The sequence below is a fragment of the Formica exsecta genome, unplaced genomic scaffold, assembly GCF_003651465.1.
Source record: "Formica exsecta isolate Colony F162 unplaced genomic scaffold, ASM365146v1 scaffold236, whole genome shotgun sequence".
NCBI classification, from domain to species: Eukaryota; Metazoa; Arthropoda; class Insecta; order Hymenoptera; family Formicidae; genus Formica; species Formica exsecta.
Window position 1 is genome coordinate 389,751 of NW_021849640.1, and position 18,832 is coordinate 408,582.

Consider the following 18,832-nt stretch of genomic DNA (forward strand, 5'->3'; position numbering starts at 1 on the left):
TCGTTTTGTGTTCACAGAGAACATAAATTCTTAGGTGTATGATGAGTCGAAATGTGAGAACATAGAGAGTTTTCTCAGAGAGTCTCGCGCAGAGGCATGAATAATACATCCTTTTGAGGGGCAGAAGAGAAGGAGGGCACATTGGCTTTACTCGTTCCCTGCTGACTTTAATGTTTTTCGGGTGCCTTTTACGAGCCAATAACGAAGAGTCCCTTCGCAGAGGTCGACGCGGGAGCGCAACGCCTTTCGTGTAATTGCAAAACATAATTTATTTACAGTACAGTTGTAGTATCCTCTCGACATGCATCGCATATTCTACAATATCCTCACGTGTACGCGTTTAATATCGATTTCATCTCATGCTCGATTAAAGTTACTCCGAAAAATATTGTAAAAATATGTCGCTTTTCGATCGATCGGTCATTACGCATTAATAAACTGTTTACTTATTACAAATTTGTATTAATCGTTGATGAATCCTATTCGATCAAATCCCCTAAATATCGCCAATAATCCCCTACGTTAATAAAAGATTGGAAATAAAGTTGTGTTTAAATTGGAAGTTGCGCAGAAATATTGCAGAGCAAAATATATATATGTTACGAAATATATTCATAATTCTGTTAATTCTAGATTGTCTAAATAAAGAGTTTTTTGTCGAAATTTATAACCACTCGTGCAATCGATTAAATTGTACTATAGAAAAAAAAGTTATTTCAATCTTTATCTAAAATTATCCTTATGTATACAATTCACATGTGCGAGAAATTGAAATCCATATAAAGACTGTCTTAAAGATAAATCTATACTTCAATAATATATATATATATATAACAGTGTATAATCTCTTTCTTATATCTTTTATTATCTCTTTGTTTTATCATCTATTACTTTCTTTATTATCTTCTATCTCTCTTTTGTTGTTTTTTCTTCATATAACAAGATGTGTGTCGCGCATTTATGCTCCTACTACTACTATATTAACATACATATTAAAGTTTGATTTTTAGGAAACAACATGTTTTCTAGCACATATAAGTGTGACTTAAATTATTATGGCAACCTACGCTACCGCCAACGCTATCCTTCATTATCTACGCCCACATCTATAGGGGTCAATCTTATATATTTTCTGGAAGAGAAAAAACAAGGAGAGAACACCGTCATTTTGCACATCTGGAACTTATTCTCCTGCGTGTCTTTCCTGCGTCGTCACTTGCCTTCTTTGCAACAATGAGAATTTCGGAGCATCTCTACCTAAGGTATTGAACGTGCTGGGAAAATGGATAGCAAAAACGCTTTACGCGGTGGGCGGGCAAGGGAAGAGGGAAAATAAGAATTCCCTGACGGCACAGGCAAGTTACCCTACCTCTCCCCTGCCGGATATTTCTTTCTCTGACAGTCTGACAAGCGGAGAATTTTCATTCCGCGTGCGCGTATAGCTCAAGGTAATGTTCCTCTCTGCGGCACACCGGCTACTCTTTCGCGATACATTAAATTTTAATTTGTCATTCAGTTCCTTTTCCCCTTTCTTCTCTCCTCAGTCGGTTTCGCGCGATGACTCTCTTACAACGACACGGAGTCTATTATTCGTCAACCGCGACGTATCGGTGAAAACCGACGACAATATCGTGGTTCTTGTCTGAAGCTTCCGGTTCATCGACCAGACACAAAAATGTCCGACCAATATATTATGTCCTTCTTCATTTCGTTTTTAATACATCTCTTCTTTCCGTGGCAATTGTTTCGTGAAAATACTTATCGGCGTCGATCGATCTAGTGCATGATGAGAATTTCATAATTAGAAATTTATATAGATAATAGATATATAGTTACATAATGGAGATTTTACGACGCGCCTTTTTCAATAGTGACGTTTTCTTATCGAATATCGAGCTCGCGAATAAATTTCGGGAAAGGTTTTTAGAGAGATGCATTTTAAGCATAAATAACATAGAATTAAAGTTATACGAAAATTATTTTATATCATATAGAATATACATGTATATATGTATAAATCATATATTAGTATAAGATATCAAGGTAACATTATTTATTTATTGTTAACATTTAGAATATATCCACTGAAAAAAAAAATTGTTAATTTGACTAAATCCGTTCAACTAATTACCATTTTTTTAATTGAAATATTTATATATTTAAGTCAAATACGACATATTAAATCTAACATGACGTATATTTGACTTAAATATATAAATATTTTAATTTAAAAAATGGTAATTAGTTAAACGGATTTAGTCAAGTTAACAATTTTTTTTTTTCAGTGTTCTTATACCAATCTTATACCATTTCTTTTCCTGACCAATGATTATTTCCCAATGCAACGTGTAGATCTTATGTCAAAGTTTATCGCGCGAGACCAGCATATTTCCTCGAACTCCATCGGCACACTTGTTGCTCAAATAGTGGATACCGGGAGAAACATATCGCTGCTACCCGCGTGTTTCCTATGCGAATCTCACTTTTCCGTTAAGCTGATTTCCATGTTTCGCACTCGCAATGCGAAGCTGTCGTTAGATGCCGTGCTTAAAGTAAAAACGCTTGTAAAACTTCCTCATGCGATTTAAGGATCACACAGATTGGAAAGTTTCTACTCTCAGCTTTTCAGCTTACTGTGCGAGATGCACATGCTCTTTGAGAAAAATAGTAAAATTTCTTAACCACACTCTTTAAAACTACACGATGTACTACACGGACCTCGGAAATGGGATTTAAAAGTAACTCTTCAAAGAAGCAAGAAAGATATAGTCTCTTCAAGTTAAAACGAAAAATGCGCCTTTAATGACACGTCCTTTGACGAATTTGCGCTTGACTTCTCGTTCGCAAAAATTTAATGGCAAACTAACTGCAACTTTAATGCTCAAAGTTAAATATCTTCGTGATTACGAGAAAAACAGAGATACCATATATATATATACTTATATTTTTAAAAATTATTAAACCACTAGTCTTTGGAATATTTTTCTTTCATCTTATTCAAATCATGAATCGTGTGACAATCATATAACAATATATTATAATTTATGATAATAGCTATATATCTTGAAACTAGAGCAACAGAAAAATTCAAATTTAAATAATCCGTTGATAAAATTTTATCCTCACGAATACAAACGCATATTAAATGTAATGATTTTAATAATTCAACACAAGTCGTAATAATGAATTCTAGAAGCAGAATCACCAAGTTAATGAATTAAAATCTCATCCGTAAGGAGATGTAAGAGTCGGAATAATCTTACCTACACACTGATTTCTTATACAGATAACACAAGTCGACAAAGCAACATTATTCGTACGCTATAATCCATGAAGTTTCCTGATACAAGAGATTGCTGGACAAGCGGCATTGTTAAAATGCGAATGAATGCAGATATATCAAATTATATTCGTGACCTCGAATAAAGATGAACGCATCACACGATTAAATCGTGTAAACGTGATATGCCGACGTGAGTCAATATTAATTAGCATCCCTCAAACATCCTCGCTGAAATTCGTCAAATGCTCTAGTTCAGATCACGCGTCCTAAATATGGTGTAAGTAGTGTGCTCCATTATTTACCTAAAGCCCGAATTGCACGTATGTTAACTTGATATGTGGGCTAAAGTATTTAAGTAACATTACCAGGGGATTACATCGCCAACTATCGATTTTCTGAAAATGTCATACTTAAGACTTAAGAGAGAAACGGAGTTTCCACGCGATGTTTACGCTCTTATCTTATCAATACCCCGTGCATGTAACACGTATTCGCGAAACGCTTAACTAAAGAATTTTCTAAGATAAGAATAATGTTACTTTGTCGACTTGTGTTACCATGTGTAAGAAATCAATGTAAGTAAGACTATCCCGATTTTTACATCTCCTTATGAATGACATTTTAATTCATTAACTTGGTGATTTTGCTGCTAGAATTTGCATTATTACGATCTATGTTGAATTATTAAGATACCTCAATCATTTCATTCATGCTTGTATTCATCATGATAAAATTTTATCAATGGATTATTTAAATGTGAATTTTTCTATTGCTCAAATTTCAAGAGATATAATAATAGATATTATAATATATTAATTTTAAATATAAAAATACAAATATTAAATTCATATTACTTTTGACAAAAATAGATTAGATTATATGTGACAATATTGCCTTTTGATTTCATGAATAATGAAACTTCAATATCACGTAAAAATATATCCTGAAAAAATCATTTAAAGTAATTTTATTTGATTTCTTGTAAATATGCGTTATGTGTGTCTAGTTAATGTAGTAAATTATGCCTACATTATTTTATAACTATGGTTTGTTTTTTAAATATAGGAAATTCGAAATAAAAGGGTAAGACATATTTTCATAATGTTGTATAATATACATTCATATATCATATATATATTTTAATTATTATAAATATGAATTATAATTAAATAATAGCTTGACACATATACCCCATCTAGTGGTCTAATGTACCACTACTGTGACATTATGTTAATTTATTATTTGTACTCTTAGTCATCAGGAATATTCTCTAGTCCCTGTGAAAGAGTAATTATAAACATGAATATATATACTCACATTTATAAGTTCTCTCAAGTTAATGATATACACAGACTATATGTTATCTTATATAAATATATTAATTGACAAATTACCCTGTTTTTCCATGGAGCTCCATCAATGCGACTATCTCTCGTAAACATATTGCGATCCCATACGTTTCTCATATCCCTACGCATTGGCTGGAAAGAGGAAACCAGAGAAGTACTATTACAATTTCATTCAGATCTATTTGATATTGTATGTACTGTTTTCTGACATAATTTTTCGGATGTTTAATTTGTTCAAGTAATGTCAAAGTAAAAGATAGCAAAGTATTTGCATGAAGGGAACACAATAATAAAATTGGAATTATGTTCTATTGTCTAATTAGTTCCAAGTCAAAACAAGGAATAATTACACACATAATTTTCTATTCGGCTAAGGCATATCGAGTTCACTATTCGAATTTCTCAAATTCTATAAACTAAATATTACTATTAGTTAAATATGTATCTTAAGCATAAGATTTGTTCCTTTTTTTTCATATAATATTCGAATTCGAAAAAGTTACCTTGCATCTAGATACATATATATATACGTATGTTACCATTAGATTATATTATTCCCCCAATTTCCTTATGAAATAAATTCGCACGTTGAAAGGTTATGTTATGTAAAACTCAAAAACTTACATTTCCCAAGAAATACTGATTTATGTAATATGCTGCAAGTTGAGGTACAACAGGTACTAAACCTACAATAACCATCGATGGAAGTATTTCGTACCACATTTTTCTAAAATTTTTACAATCTGACAGAAGCGTATGAAATTTCTCCCTTTCGTAAAGAATCAAGGTGATATATAACCTAACCTGTGTCTACGCGCAGACACATTTATACAGATGACATGTATAGAAAGAAAGAAACGGAAGAGAGAGATGCATACAAGATATCAAAACTTTTTTCTCAGAGTCAAAAAAAGATAATGTGCGGAATTTCTTTTTATTTAAAATATAATATTAATGAGATAACTCCCTTGCTAAAAATAAAATTATAAGTATTCTTCCAGTACTTTATATATATAGTTTTCTGCTTTTTTTATTTTCCTTACATCTTTTTACGATATTTTTATATATCCAAAATGAAACATAAACATATATCTCAAATTTTGGAAAGAAATTCACACAAAGAAAAGCAAAACTCTGTAAAAATATTTAGAAAATGTGAATAGATTCTTGTATAAATTATAAAATCCATATCGTAAAATTTTTTTCATCATACTCTTTCAAATTGTGTGTTGTGGCCTTCGCCTTTTCTCAAATACACCAATACTGTGCGTTTTACTGCGATTTTTGTTTCGAATATTTTTATGCCGTACAAAACGATAAGCAACAATAGATGTAATATTTTCATGTCTGGTAATGCGACTTTATTAAAATATCAAATATTTGCACTTACCAAAATTAACGCATATTGGATGAATCAAATCAAAAATCAAATGATGCCACATATAGAATGAGAATTTATGCAACAAAAAGTACTTTATTATTTTCACTTGGTCTTTGAAAAAAATTATACATGTTTTATAGAAAAAAAATTCTATATTATTTTCATATAATATTATCATGTTATATTTAATTATATTTTATGTACATTTTCGTGGTGCACAAATACAAAAGTCACAACTTCAAAGTATATTTTTTACAAAGATGTAATATATACATATATTGTATAATGTTGAGACTGATTTGTAAATTTTAATTTTCATGTATACGCAATACTATGCAACAAATCAATTATATTAAACTGCTGTATACTTTGTATTATTTTGGTGTTTGAATTAATGATTATATTATTTATAATGATCATAATGCAATAGTAATTTTTAAACAGATTTGCATTACTATATAATAATTGCTTAACTTGCAATATCATGCAAAGCAAACAAATGATTAAAATAGTCGCTCGCTTAATTAGATAACTCTCTTTTGGAAAAAAAATTTCTGCTAAGCCCAATAATTGAGGATATGTATTCCAATCTTGTTTGTTTTCACAAACATTTTACTTTATATACATATATTTGCAGATACGCATATATATATGCATATCTGAGAGAGAGATATATAATCAAGCATCGCGACCCAAGTATATAGATTATATAATATAAAATATACATACATTCAATATAGAGACATATATCGTATTTTTTGGCTAATTTACGATTTTTATATTCTACATGATAAATTAGAATTATAATTATCCAATTTAAAATTACTTATTAATATTTTGTTTCCTCAGCTTTATGCTTTATTCCTTTGTGACTACGAATATTGAGCGTTTGCATATAATATCGAAGCTTTGAAATAAAAAAATATATATGAATTACGAATAGCTGCTCATGAGTTGCTTAATGATCGATTCTAATACTGGATACATTCTCTCCTTCGATTGTAGATTATTTCTTCTACACGCTGGTTATATGAAAAAGCTGCTTCCAGTTTGTATAGAGTTCAGTGGTTAGCAATAGAAATAGACGACAACCAGTATAAGATTTTTTTAGATTTTTTTCAGATATAAATATATTTTTGATATGTCATCTAATTATAAAGTTAAAATATTAAAAATATATGGAAATGTTCACAATTCTAAATGTTACACTATATAAAAGAACATGCTATGAATGTGCAGATGTCATTGTTGAACATTTGTTGATATTTTTCATTCTTTAGATATATAAATATATTTTTGATATCGCATCTAATTATAAAGTTGCAAAAAAGTAATTGAATACAAAATATGTTTTATAATGTCAATGAAGAATAACCTTTTGTCTCTTTTAATTCAAGCTTTTTGTTTAGGTGAAGCTTTGTGCTCTATAATCCAGGGATGTTTCTTAACTTCAGCCATAGAAATACGCTCTGTACTTTTTTTTTTGATTAGCTATAAAGATAAATTTATAAGTTAAATATATATTTTTATTATATATATTATAACATAAAAATATGAAACATAAATGCCACCTTAGATATAAGGTCTTTGGCTCCAGGTTTGATTTCAACCGGCCATTTTATATGTATGGTTTTTATCTTGGCATATGTTTCTTGTGTAGAACCACTTAAAAAAGGCGGCTGTCCTGTGAGAAATTCATAACAGAGAATTCCCAAACACCAATGATCAACATAGATGTCATAGGTCTGTCCCATCACCATTTCTGGTGGCAGATAATCTAAGGTTCCACACAATGTATTCCGTCTGAAAGAATAGAATTTTAATATTAAATTGGCTCTCTAAATCTGAACAAAATCAACTCTTTCAATATTATCAAATAAATAATCTCTTTGAAACTATAACAAAGCATATTGTGCACAAACTATTAGCTACTAAATTAATGAAAACGTGAGTTTCAGGCTTACTTTGAGGATGGTGCATGCACAGACCATCCAAAGTCTGCGAGTTTTATATCTCCATCATATGTGAGCAATAAATTTTCAGGCTTTATGTCTCTATGAATCACATTGTTTTTGTGACAATATTCCAAAGCATCGGCCACTTGATAAGTATATTTAGCAGATCTGACAAAATATTTGAAGCATAAGTAGCTTGTAGAAATTATATATACAACAATAAGAATAGAACTGTAAATGCATACAAGTGCTCGTTAAATCTCTCATCTGGCTGACGTTTTAACTCCTTATACAATTCACCTCTTGCGGCAAATTCCAAAACTAAATAGATTCTTTTAGCATCATGAAAGTATGTTAATAACTGAAGGATATGTGGATGTCTGTAATAGTATATACAAATAAATGCTCATCTAAAAAAATATTTATATAAACATGTCTTAGAATGTGATGTACATACTTTAAATGTGTCTGTATTTCAATTTCTCGCATTACTTGCTTCTCCACACGTCCTTTTACCAATTCAACTTTATACAATGTTTTTAAGGCAACCATATAATGAGTAGTCTTTTCTCTAGCTAGATACACACGACCGAATTTTCCTCTTCCTAAAGGTGCTCCAATTTCAAAATCTTCTAAGCTCCATTGGTAGCTATTTAATAATATAAACAAACTGTGTAAATATTTAGAAAACTATTTATCTGATAATAACATGTTTTATGAACTTTCTATCTTATACAAAGAGTTACTCGGACAAAGTTTGAAGTCTAGCAATAAAAGATATTAATTTGGGTATTAATTTATAATCAATTTAAGAATCCTCTATTAATATTGAGTACATAATAAAGCTATTTGCTTATATGCTTAATAAAGCTTATACTATTTAAGTATTCTTGTATAATATTGCGATTTTAATATAGCAACATATTTTTATATACTTTCTGCCCCTGTTTTTAACATGATCCAACATCTTACGACTTGCTTCTTCAATAGCTTCTTTATATCCAGATATGGTTAATGGCATTTTGAATGCCTGTCCACTTTCCATTGTGTGAATAATATATTGTACAATATCTATATGTTACTGAAAAAAAATGTGTGATGTAATATATGTATAAAGTCCGTCTACTCTTATTCTTTCTCTATTAATATTAATTGTGTAATATTATTTATGAAAAAACAGACAATTGCATAAATAATACAATATTTTTAAAATATAATTTATGATAAATTAACGAATCTATTATTGTCATTTTTTTCATAGACATTCTCTTTGAAAAATAGAAAATTTCCCATGCACTTGCCGATATTTATTAAAGATTCATGAAAAATTCATAATAATGTTATTATTTACTCACAATGCTGTTTTGAAACGCGATAAATACGTTCAATTCATATCAATCATATATGTCTCATGTGTTTGTCTGTAACTGACATTCTTTTCCCTCGCATTTGAATCTTAAATTTAACGTCATAGATAAGCGACATCTGCATTCAATGGATACAACTAACAATAAGCTGATCGATTGTCCAAAAGCGATGGAATCTGATTGATGGATTTATGCAAGTAACTAGTAACCAGAGAATCGACTTTTAGTCAATAGTTGGAATAGGCTCCCTCCGTCTATGTATTGTATATGTCTATGGTTTTTATTTTACGCATATCTGTACGCATTAGGGCCTCAGCACAATAAAAGGAATAAGGAACAGGGAATGCGGTTGTTCTCTGTTCTTTATTCCTTGTTCCTTATTCCTTTTATTGTGCTGAGGCCCTTACGCATATCTGCCATTAAAAAAGAGTGGAAATTGAGAGGCTATTCCAAAAGTATACGCGAGAGCTCGCGGTGTTTAATTTCGGAGTAGAAGAATTCGACTATATACAATTTTGGATAAATCCTAAGAAATGATATAGTAACTATAATCTAAATTGCGCTTGTTCAAAAGACTAATAAAAGAAGCATCCTATAATCGCTTTCTTCTCTCTCTTTTTCTCTCTTTATATTTTATTATATATATTTATATTCTTTATCTGCTATTTTATGCATTGTCTATTTCTTCATTAATCATATCTAAAAATATTCTTTTAAACAAAAATATATCTTTAGAAAATATATTAAATATACAAAACAAAATATATATGTTATGGGTGTGATATGGTATATATATGATGTCGGATGTACATTTAACGGTTAGTAACTATTATTTATATTTTCAATTTTCAGATGGAAATAAATTCATCAAAATCATTTATTAATCAAAAGATATGTTAATCATTTTGATGTTGGCTACGCATCATGATAGAAAAATGCATTTGATATTGAACAAGATGTGTGTCATTTCAATTTATTACGATAAAATCAGAAGAAAAGCCGTAATTCGCCGGTAATTTAGTTTTATTTAATTTAATTACGCTTGATTGCATTTAACATAGATATATATTAAAACGTTTATTTAAGAGTGGATAGAAAATAAAACATGTAAAAAATGCAAAATAAACAGGCAGTAGAATGTAACAATATAAATCATAAGCTGCCGCTTATTATTTTTTAATTTACGCACTAGTCGGATTAATATTATTATATTGCACCGTAATTTTATAGACTTTCCTTATAGTAATCTACTTACAAAATTTCATAAAATTAAACGATTTTAATTAGATAAAGAATTGATATATATTTATAATTTATATTAATTTTTTATCCGATATAATTGATTTCGATCTTTATTCAAGTTTTACTAAAACTCGAGTTAGTCAGAGATTAATTTGGTTGAGAAAAACTTGGATATATATATATATATAAAGATCGAAACTAGAAAATATTTCCTCAAGTATTACTAATTTGAAAATAGTAATTAATCATAAAGTGACTACTATGTTGGATTTAACAGTATTTTTTCGAATAATATATCTTACATACGGTTTGAATATATTTCAATGAAAATGTGAAATTTTTATTTCTAATTTTCTAGTTTTCTCGGATTTTCAATGATCACGTAACGTTCGAAAGATGGAATCATAATATTTAATTAATATGTTATTTAATTAATATGTTATTTAATTAATATTTAATATATAATCGTTGCTAATTGATCCGTACCATATAAACGAATTTTACATTTTCGCGCCAAAGGCATCTTCGTTTCGCTTTCGTTAAAGAGAAGCTTCCTGATGTGAGAACCACTACCATTATTAACTGTCGGATATATCTCGTTGTAATCCGACAATTCGACAGTCTAGCCAATTGGTCCGTACAAGTAGATCTCTTATTCGGGCGTATTTAAATAATGCCAAATCTATATATTGAGTTGTAATCGTAAAGTCGGACCGAATCAAGATAATTTTTTTCGAGTAACACGATTTCGTAAGCAGAATAATCGAACGATAAATTCTCAGTCTTAATGAGACACGCAAACGCGATCGATTAGATAAGTCAATTTTAAGCCCAGCAATCTTATTAAAATTCGTCTATCCGATTAGAAGGGGCAGAACACGACGATCTATTTTGAGGAACGAGTGGCGATTCCGGGAATGAAAAGAGAAAAATACAACAACAAGGCACAATGATAATAGTGTTGGCTGCAGTGATTTTGACTCTTTTAGTTATGATCGTCATATTACGACAGAGATCGAATTATCCATCAAATTATCCACCAGGTAAATTATTCTTGCTCCCCTTTTGCTCCTCTAAGAGATGTACAGAAAGAACAGTAGATGCTGTTATATTTCTATTTTATTGGAATTATATTTTAATAGATTATAACATATTCTCTATACAGATTAAATGTCTAATTATAAATGAAATATTTACATCCTTCAATATTCTTAGTTATTTAATTTTTCGTATACAATACAAAATCTTATTCTTTTTCTTTAATCATAAAATAGAATTTAAAAAAGAGATAGAAAAAAGTCTTCTTCTTATTTAATTAATGAAGGCAACAATAAGTCGCATACATTTTAAACAATTTAATTATTTATTTATTATGATTGCCGACATTTATATATGCACATGAAGATAACATCAAAATAAAACAAAAAGGGTTAATGATAACATATTATCAATAGAGAGAAGATTGAATATATTGCGAAATAATAAATAAATGTATTTTCTAGAAAGTTATCGAAAATAATATATAGTTGGCCAGAATTCATGGTACAAGCAAAAAGGAGATGAATCTACGCCTCAAAATAAATCGAAATGATTGATTTTTTCCAATTAAAGCTTTGTTTTCGAGAAAAATGAATTTGAAAATCTATCGGGTACGCGTACTTGACTGAAATTCGACGAATTCGGTTTTATTGCAGACCGTTGTTATGTTTTCTTTTATTCATTAAATTATTATTAATTTCGGTCAAGTGTGTATGCTTATTCGACAGATTTTCAAACTTATTTTTCTCGAAAACGGAGCTTTAATTGAAGAAAAATTATTCAATCATTTCGATTTATTTTGAGGCATAGAATCACCTCCTTCTTGGTTGTACCACGAATTCTAGCCCACCCTATATTTAGTAACTATTCTGATGGAAAAACTGATGCAACATCATATTTTATTGCAATTTATACAAAATGCATTTTTTGTTCTGGTTATTAAACATTTATTCCTTTTAACCAAATTCTCTAAGCAAATCCTTTTGAGCAAATTATTGCATAAATTTGAGCATTTTATACATGTGCACTTGATTCTCAAACTTTAAGATAAAAATGACATATTGCTCGTCTTAGCGAATCAACAATTTAATGTAAATATCTGCAAATTAGATCGATCTGTTAAACTACGCAACTAATAGTGTTTTCGATTAAACGAATTTTGATCGATCCAAGTTTGATTAATAACGTCATTGCATCGTCTTTGCCAATAAAAAACTTAAATTCATAATAAAATAGTAATTAATTGATCCGAGATGGATCAAAATCCGTCCACTCAAAAACGCTATAAGATTTTAAAGAAGTTACTAGTTAATTTGCTTTTTTTTTTAAGCAGTCATTCATAACTGATTTTTTTATAACGTGTATTTTTTATATTAAAATGTTTTTTATTCATACTGTTTATTCTGTTAATGTTCTGTTTTCAAATGATCATCTGTAAATTATTCTTTTATTGTTTCTAAATACTTGGAAGCAGAACAAAAACTATAAGGACGCACAGCACGAATAAAAAACATATAGACGTATATGGACAAATATATACAGGGTGTCCCATTTTAAAAGTTCCACCCTCATAACTTTTCAGGATCAACGTTTGAAGGAAAACGACTCGGATAAAAGTTGTAGGGAACAAAGGGGGCTATCTAATAGTGACCTTGGATTTGACATTAAAGGTCATTTGAAGGTCATCTTCATTTTTTTTAATGGAACCCCCTATTTCTCATTACATATTCTTGTAGCTTACCTCGAGAGCTTTCCAAAACACTATAATAAAGTATTTTTTCATTACGTACTTTTTGATTTATTTTATATTTTAATCTGACATATTTTGATAGTTCTTTTATATCTTAATCTGACATATTTTGATATAAAAAATAAAATATCTCGTAAAATATTTAGTTTTCGATAATCTTATCGTAATATTTTTATGTACAGAATGATGAGACAAACCAACTAGTGTGAAAAAAATAATTATTTTTAAGAAAAAGTATGTAATTGGACATCCTGTATATTACAGTTTAACTTACATACATGTCACAATTTATTTATATACGCTAATGTTACAGTATGTACTTATATTTGAAAAACATAACATCTATAATATAAAGAAAACATAATCTTTGTATAATATACAATCCTATAGGGAGAGAAAGAAAATAATAAGCATAATCTTTGTATAATAAACGTAATATAAACGTAATCTTTGTATAATATATATTGTAATTCTATTAAAAGAGTAAAAAAGAGAAAAAGAAAGAACCATAAAAATAGAGTTCATTTTATTGATTGCATTTCCATTGGATACACATTTTTTTAAATTCTAAAATTATATCGATCTCAGCAATGTATCTTTACGAAGTAGAACATCTGTTTCATAATATTATATTTATTATGAAACAAATATTTTACTTCCTTAATAATTTAATATTATTTATTATCGTTATATATTATCTATCTATGTATATTATCGTTATATATCTATTATATATTTATTTATATTTATTATTATATAAGGAATCATTTTTTGCGTCACTACTTTGACAAATTTGAAAGCTTACATAAGCGTAAAATTGCGAGCTTGTTATGTGCCAAATAGACAAATATATAATGAGTTAAACAGATAACCTTTAGAATTAAGAAATAAGAATACTTTATTTACGAAAAGAGTGGAAATGTAATAAAGTGATATTGTGATTAAGCAGAGAGAGAGAGAGAGAGGGAGAGAGAGAGAGAGAGAGAGTGTGTGTGTGTGTGTGTGTGTGTGTGTGCGTGTGCGCGTGTATGTATGTGTGTGATTCAAGACTCTATGAATTTAATTGCGATATGATAAATTTGAAAAGAATCATTTTGCAATACGAAAGCCCAGCATAGTATAGCAATGCCAATAAGCAAAATATTGACAAATTATATTATACAAATAATACTCGTTAAAAATTTAATTTTTCTACGAATCATTATGATTTAACCCCGCGGAAAGTTTGAAAATATCAAATACTTTCGTAAACTAAGTATCTTAAATGAATTTTTATTTAAAACTATTTTTAAAACAAGAATGAAATTAGGCATTAAAGAAGAGATATTTTCATTGCGCAATGATAATTTTTATACCTATTTCTCATATCAAAAATTTTTAGGTCCCTTTCCATGGCCAGTTGTTGGGAACACATATTATTTTCAAAAATTGTCAAAAAGACTTGGCGGATCATATTTTGCCTTTCTAGAACTCAGCAAGCAATATAATAGCGATATCATCAGTCTACGATTAGGCACCAGCGACACGATTGTTGTTTCGAACTATAAACTTATACAAGAAATACTTAGCAAAAAAGAATATCAAGGACGTCCTTGGAATGAGTTCATAAAAATACGAAACATGGGAATGAAAAGAGGTAACGAATTCGTTTGGAGCACGCTATATTAAAATTTAGAATCTTAACAAAAATTTATTTTTTCATAATATAAAAACTTGTATGTACAATTTCATCATAGAGATAATCACTTTGCCATTTTAGTTTTTGAATTAAAATGAAGTTTTTTTCTTTTTTAAACTATTAACGGATAATTAAATTATTCACACATGTGCGTTCTCATTAGCTACTAGTTTTTAACATCTCTATTTATATCTTATATCTTCCCAAATATTTGATAATAGCAGCAATAGCCCAGGTAGCAAAAGTAGTCTTTTTGACGTCATTTTGACCTAATTTGACGTCAAAATAATGTCAAAATGACTACTTTTGCTACCTGTGAGGTTTAAAGTAAGAACAATCAAGTGGGAAATTGGCAGATAAGAGACACGGCACGGATATCTGCGCCTCTAGCTCTTATCTGCCATTCCCACTTGATTGTCCAAATATTTTAGATATATATAGATTAATTTTTATTTGAACTATTTTTTTAATATGACAAAGTCACCTAAAACGCAATGTATAAAATTCTCGTTTTATTTCTCGAGAAGTAAAAAAATAAAGATAAAACAATTCAATTCTCGGTGATATATGATGTTCTCTGAATATGAGAAATCTTTTAAATTGTTAAACGAATAAATCCGATTATATCCGGAAATTGTTAGTTGCCTAAGTTAAAAAAATTAAGATGATGAATCGATTGATGCTATCGATTAATTAAAATCACTGAGATTAGGGATCACGATGAATGATGGTCAAGATTGGAAAGAACTACGCTCTTGGTCGGTACGCATTCTAAAGAATGTTGTTTTCGCTAAACAAGAAGTGATGCAGCTCCTTTTGGATGAGCTGGCAGTTATCCTGGAGAAACTAAAAGACGGTGGCGTGCAAAATATACAAACCATAATTGCACCAACTGTAATAAACGTTCTTTGGGCCCTAACAACAGGAATGAAACTTTCTAAAGATCAGTCAAGGTACATGTAGCGTTGTCAGAACGATGTTCCTCGAGATGTTTTTCGTTTAGTTATTATCGTAAATTTATTTCCAGAAAGTTTGAATTTAAAATTATAATCGATTCTTTACTCTCTGTTTTCTGTTCTTTACTATTTTTCTTTCGTTAATTTAGTAGTATACTTTATTTTTGCATGATCATATATAAAAGCAAGAGAGTTGTGTTAGAAAACTGACAAAGGTGCTTGCAGATTACGGAAATTTTTAGACTTGATGAATCGTCGCTCACAAATTTTTGATATAACTGGTGGGATTTTGTCCACTTTTCCTTGGCTACGTTTCCTCGCTCCTGAGATTTCGGGATATAAAACCCTTCTCGAATTAAACAACAAACTTAAGAACTTATTAATGGTACGCAATTTTAATGGCTCTCAATTTTAGCGCGTTTGCTTTAGTTTACAAAATATATGCATTGCAATTCTTTCAAACATACAGGAAACTATTAACGAACACAAACAACAATATGTCAAAGGAAAAGAGAAAGATTTTATCGATGCGTTTCTCTACGAGATGTTCACACAACACGACAAGAATTCTGTGTTTTCAGGTACGAGTCCAATTGCTTATTGTTAATGACGTTCAGAGAGTAATGCAACAACCTCATTTTTCTTCAATATTTATTGTAAAAAAACTTTAAATATATTGTTGCATTATATAAATTCTTGATATTTATTTAAGTTTATTTTTCGATATAGTCCCATTTTAATTTTGCAACTTTATGCCATTGAAATACGCGAGCTTATATTGCTTTTATTACTCTGTGATTGTATTATTTTGCGCCTTAAATGCGAAAAATTGAAAACAAATTAGAGGTCTTATTCTAATATTTTTGTTCATAATAATAGTACTACTATTGATTGCCATGTTTCTCTCTCTATAAGCTTGATAAGCGTTCGTAAATCGAGCTGTGATTACGATTCATTTTCTATCGATAAAAGATTTTATTAATGCTTTCTGCACATGACTCAAAGATTTTATTTTTAAAAGGCTATTCACTTTCACTATCAGATAGCGAAAGATCTTGAAATTACTATACGCTTTACTTTTACCCGATAAAACGGTGAAGATAAATATCTTATATTATATCTTATACTATCAAGAAGATAAATATCTTATACTATTTTTTTTTAACATGCGATTTTTTATATTTTCTTTTAAGACGACAATCTCATTGTAACGTTGCTCGATTTTTTCATCGCTGGAACGAAGACCACGACAGCAACATTAGATTTTCTCTTTATGCAAATAGCCAATCATCAGGACGTGCAACACAAATTGCATGAAGAGATCGATGTCGTAATCGGCCCCAATAGACTTCCTACTTTAGAGGATAGAGTAAAGTAATAATATGTGACAAAACTTTTAATATATTTTTTATAAGCATCGAACAAATTTTTATTTCAAAATATTTTTAGCTTTTAATTTTCTCGTGTATTTTTTATTACTCAGCTCTTGAAAAAGCCCATTTAATTTTGAATTATTCATTATAAATTACTTATTTAATTTCAAATTACAGAATGCCTTTTACGGAGGCTGTATTTACCGAAAGTCAACGTATGTGGCTCGTTACACCTATAATTGGCCCACGCCGTGTTCTCGATAATACGACACTTGGAAATTACGCGATACCAAAGAATGTTACCGTTTTAATGAATGTATTTTATAATAATATGAATCCAGAATTATTTCCTAATCCGACTTTATTCAAGCCAGAAAGGCATTTGGATAAGCAGGGCGCTTATCGAATGGACCAAAATATAATACTATTCGGAAAAGGTAAATGATAGAGAAATAATAGTTATAGGGAAAAATTAAATATTGCAACATATTTTACAAGATTTGTCAACTATAATTATGTAATTATGAGTTCTATCTTGTTTTCCGATTGTTTAATAGAGCAAGAGAAGATCGTGAATGTTTTTTCCTTTGAAAAGAAATAGTGTTCTCTTAATTAATGTTTGTGCGAAATCGTTTGCATGATGAATAACTACAACATACTATAATTATGGTCAAATTGAAATCTAGGTATCGATTATTTCGTAATTTCTTTCCTAGGGCAGTAACGTGAAAAGTGAAAAATATTACCATTGAAATTAATGGCAAAATTGTTCACTTTTCATGTTTCCGCCCTAGGGGAAAAGTTACGTAATCGATACTCTGGCTGTGTTCCGATATTCACTGCCAGTCATAGACATAGATTGTGGTACGATATTCACTGCCAGTACAAAATATCTACAGTTTACGTCACGTACACAATACATTTTCAGTATTCTGTATTCTTAATATTTAAATGGCCGTAATGATCTGGGGTTGTCATGTATTCGGGCCAACAACAGGAAATATTACCATTGAAATTAATGGCAAAATTTTTTACCTTTCACGGTTTCGCCCTAGGGAAAAAGTTACATGATTGATATTCTAGTGCAGCAATTATTTATATAATTATAATATATTCTAAAAATTCTTCTCTTTTTTTTGTTAGGGAAAAGAAGATGTCCCGGTGAAGCATTGGCGAAAAGTGCTTTGTTCGTATTGTTTGTCGGTATAATGCAAAAGTATTGTTTACTTCCAGTACCAGGTGAAAAATCCATCAAAATAGAACTTACCAATGGATTGATAAACGTACCAAAGCCTTACCAAGTATTAGTTGTTCCAAGATAATATGATAAATATATAATATGAATGATATATTCAAATTTGTATCATAAATGTTAATTATGTATTCTACTTAAAAGAATTAATTATGTATTCTACCTAAAAGAATTTGTTTCGAATAAATTTTATCTTGTTTAATAAGTA

The 18,832-nt window shown here is 29.4% G+C and overlaps 2 protein-coding genes across 5 annotated transcripts; one reads left to right on the plus strand and one right to left on the minus strand.

The window, feature by feature from the left end:
* Positions 1-6,082: 6,082 nt before the first annotated feature.
* On the minus strand, positions 6,083-9,462 carry LOC115235839 (aurora kinase B). 2 transcript variants are annotated; one of them, XM_029807882.1, is made up of 7 exons: positions 9,324-9,462; positions 8,904-9,049; positions 8,426-8,617; positions 8,214-8,348; positions 7,978-8,136; positions 7,585-7,816; positions 6,083-7,504 (listed from the first exon to the last, which is right to left on the minus strand). In XM_029807882.1, exons 2-7 carry the CDS (start codon positions 9,011-9,013, stop codon positions 7,406-7,408), a joined length of 927 nt encoding a protein of 308 aa, XP_029663742.1. In that variant the 5' UTR covers positions 9,014-9,049; positions 9,324-9,462; the 3' UTR covers positions 6,083-7,405. The 2 variants fall into 2 exon arrangements, with proteins under 2 accessions (XP_029663742.1, XP_029663743.1); XM_029807883.1 differs by having other exon boundaries at positions 8,904-9,039; positions 9,324-9,408.
* Positions 9,463-9,720: 258 nt separating this feature from the next.
* LOC115235872 (probable cytochrome P450 305a1) lies at positions 9,721-18,830 on the plus strand. Of its 3 annotated transcripts, XM_029807952.1 has the most exons (10): positions 9,721-9,876; positions 10,188-10,347; positions 11,444-11,620; positions 14,747-15,001; positions 15,756-15,996; positions 16,225-16,384; positions 16,469-16,580; positions 17,193-17,373; positions 17,550-17,809; positions 18,516-18,830. In XM_029807952.1, the coding sequence occupies exons 3-10, from the start codon at positions 11,527-11,529 to the stop codon at positions 18,692-18,694; spliced, it is 1,482 nt and encodes a 493-aa protein (XP_029663812.1). In that variant the 5' UTR covers positions 9,721-9,876; positions 10,188-10,347; positions 11,444-11,526; the 3' UTR covers positions 18,695-18,830. The 3 variants fall into 3 exon arrangements, with proteins under 3 accessions (XP_029663812.1, XP_029663811.1, XP_029663810.1); XM_029807951.1 differs by lacking the exons at positions 9,721-9,876; positions 10,188-10,347 and adding an exon at positions 11,118-11,327; XM_029807950.1 differs by lacking the exons at positions 9,721-9,876; positions 10,188-10,347 and having other exon boundaries at positions 11,118-11,620.
* Positions 18,831-18,832: the final 2 nt, after the last annotated feature.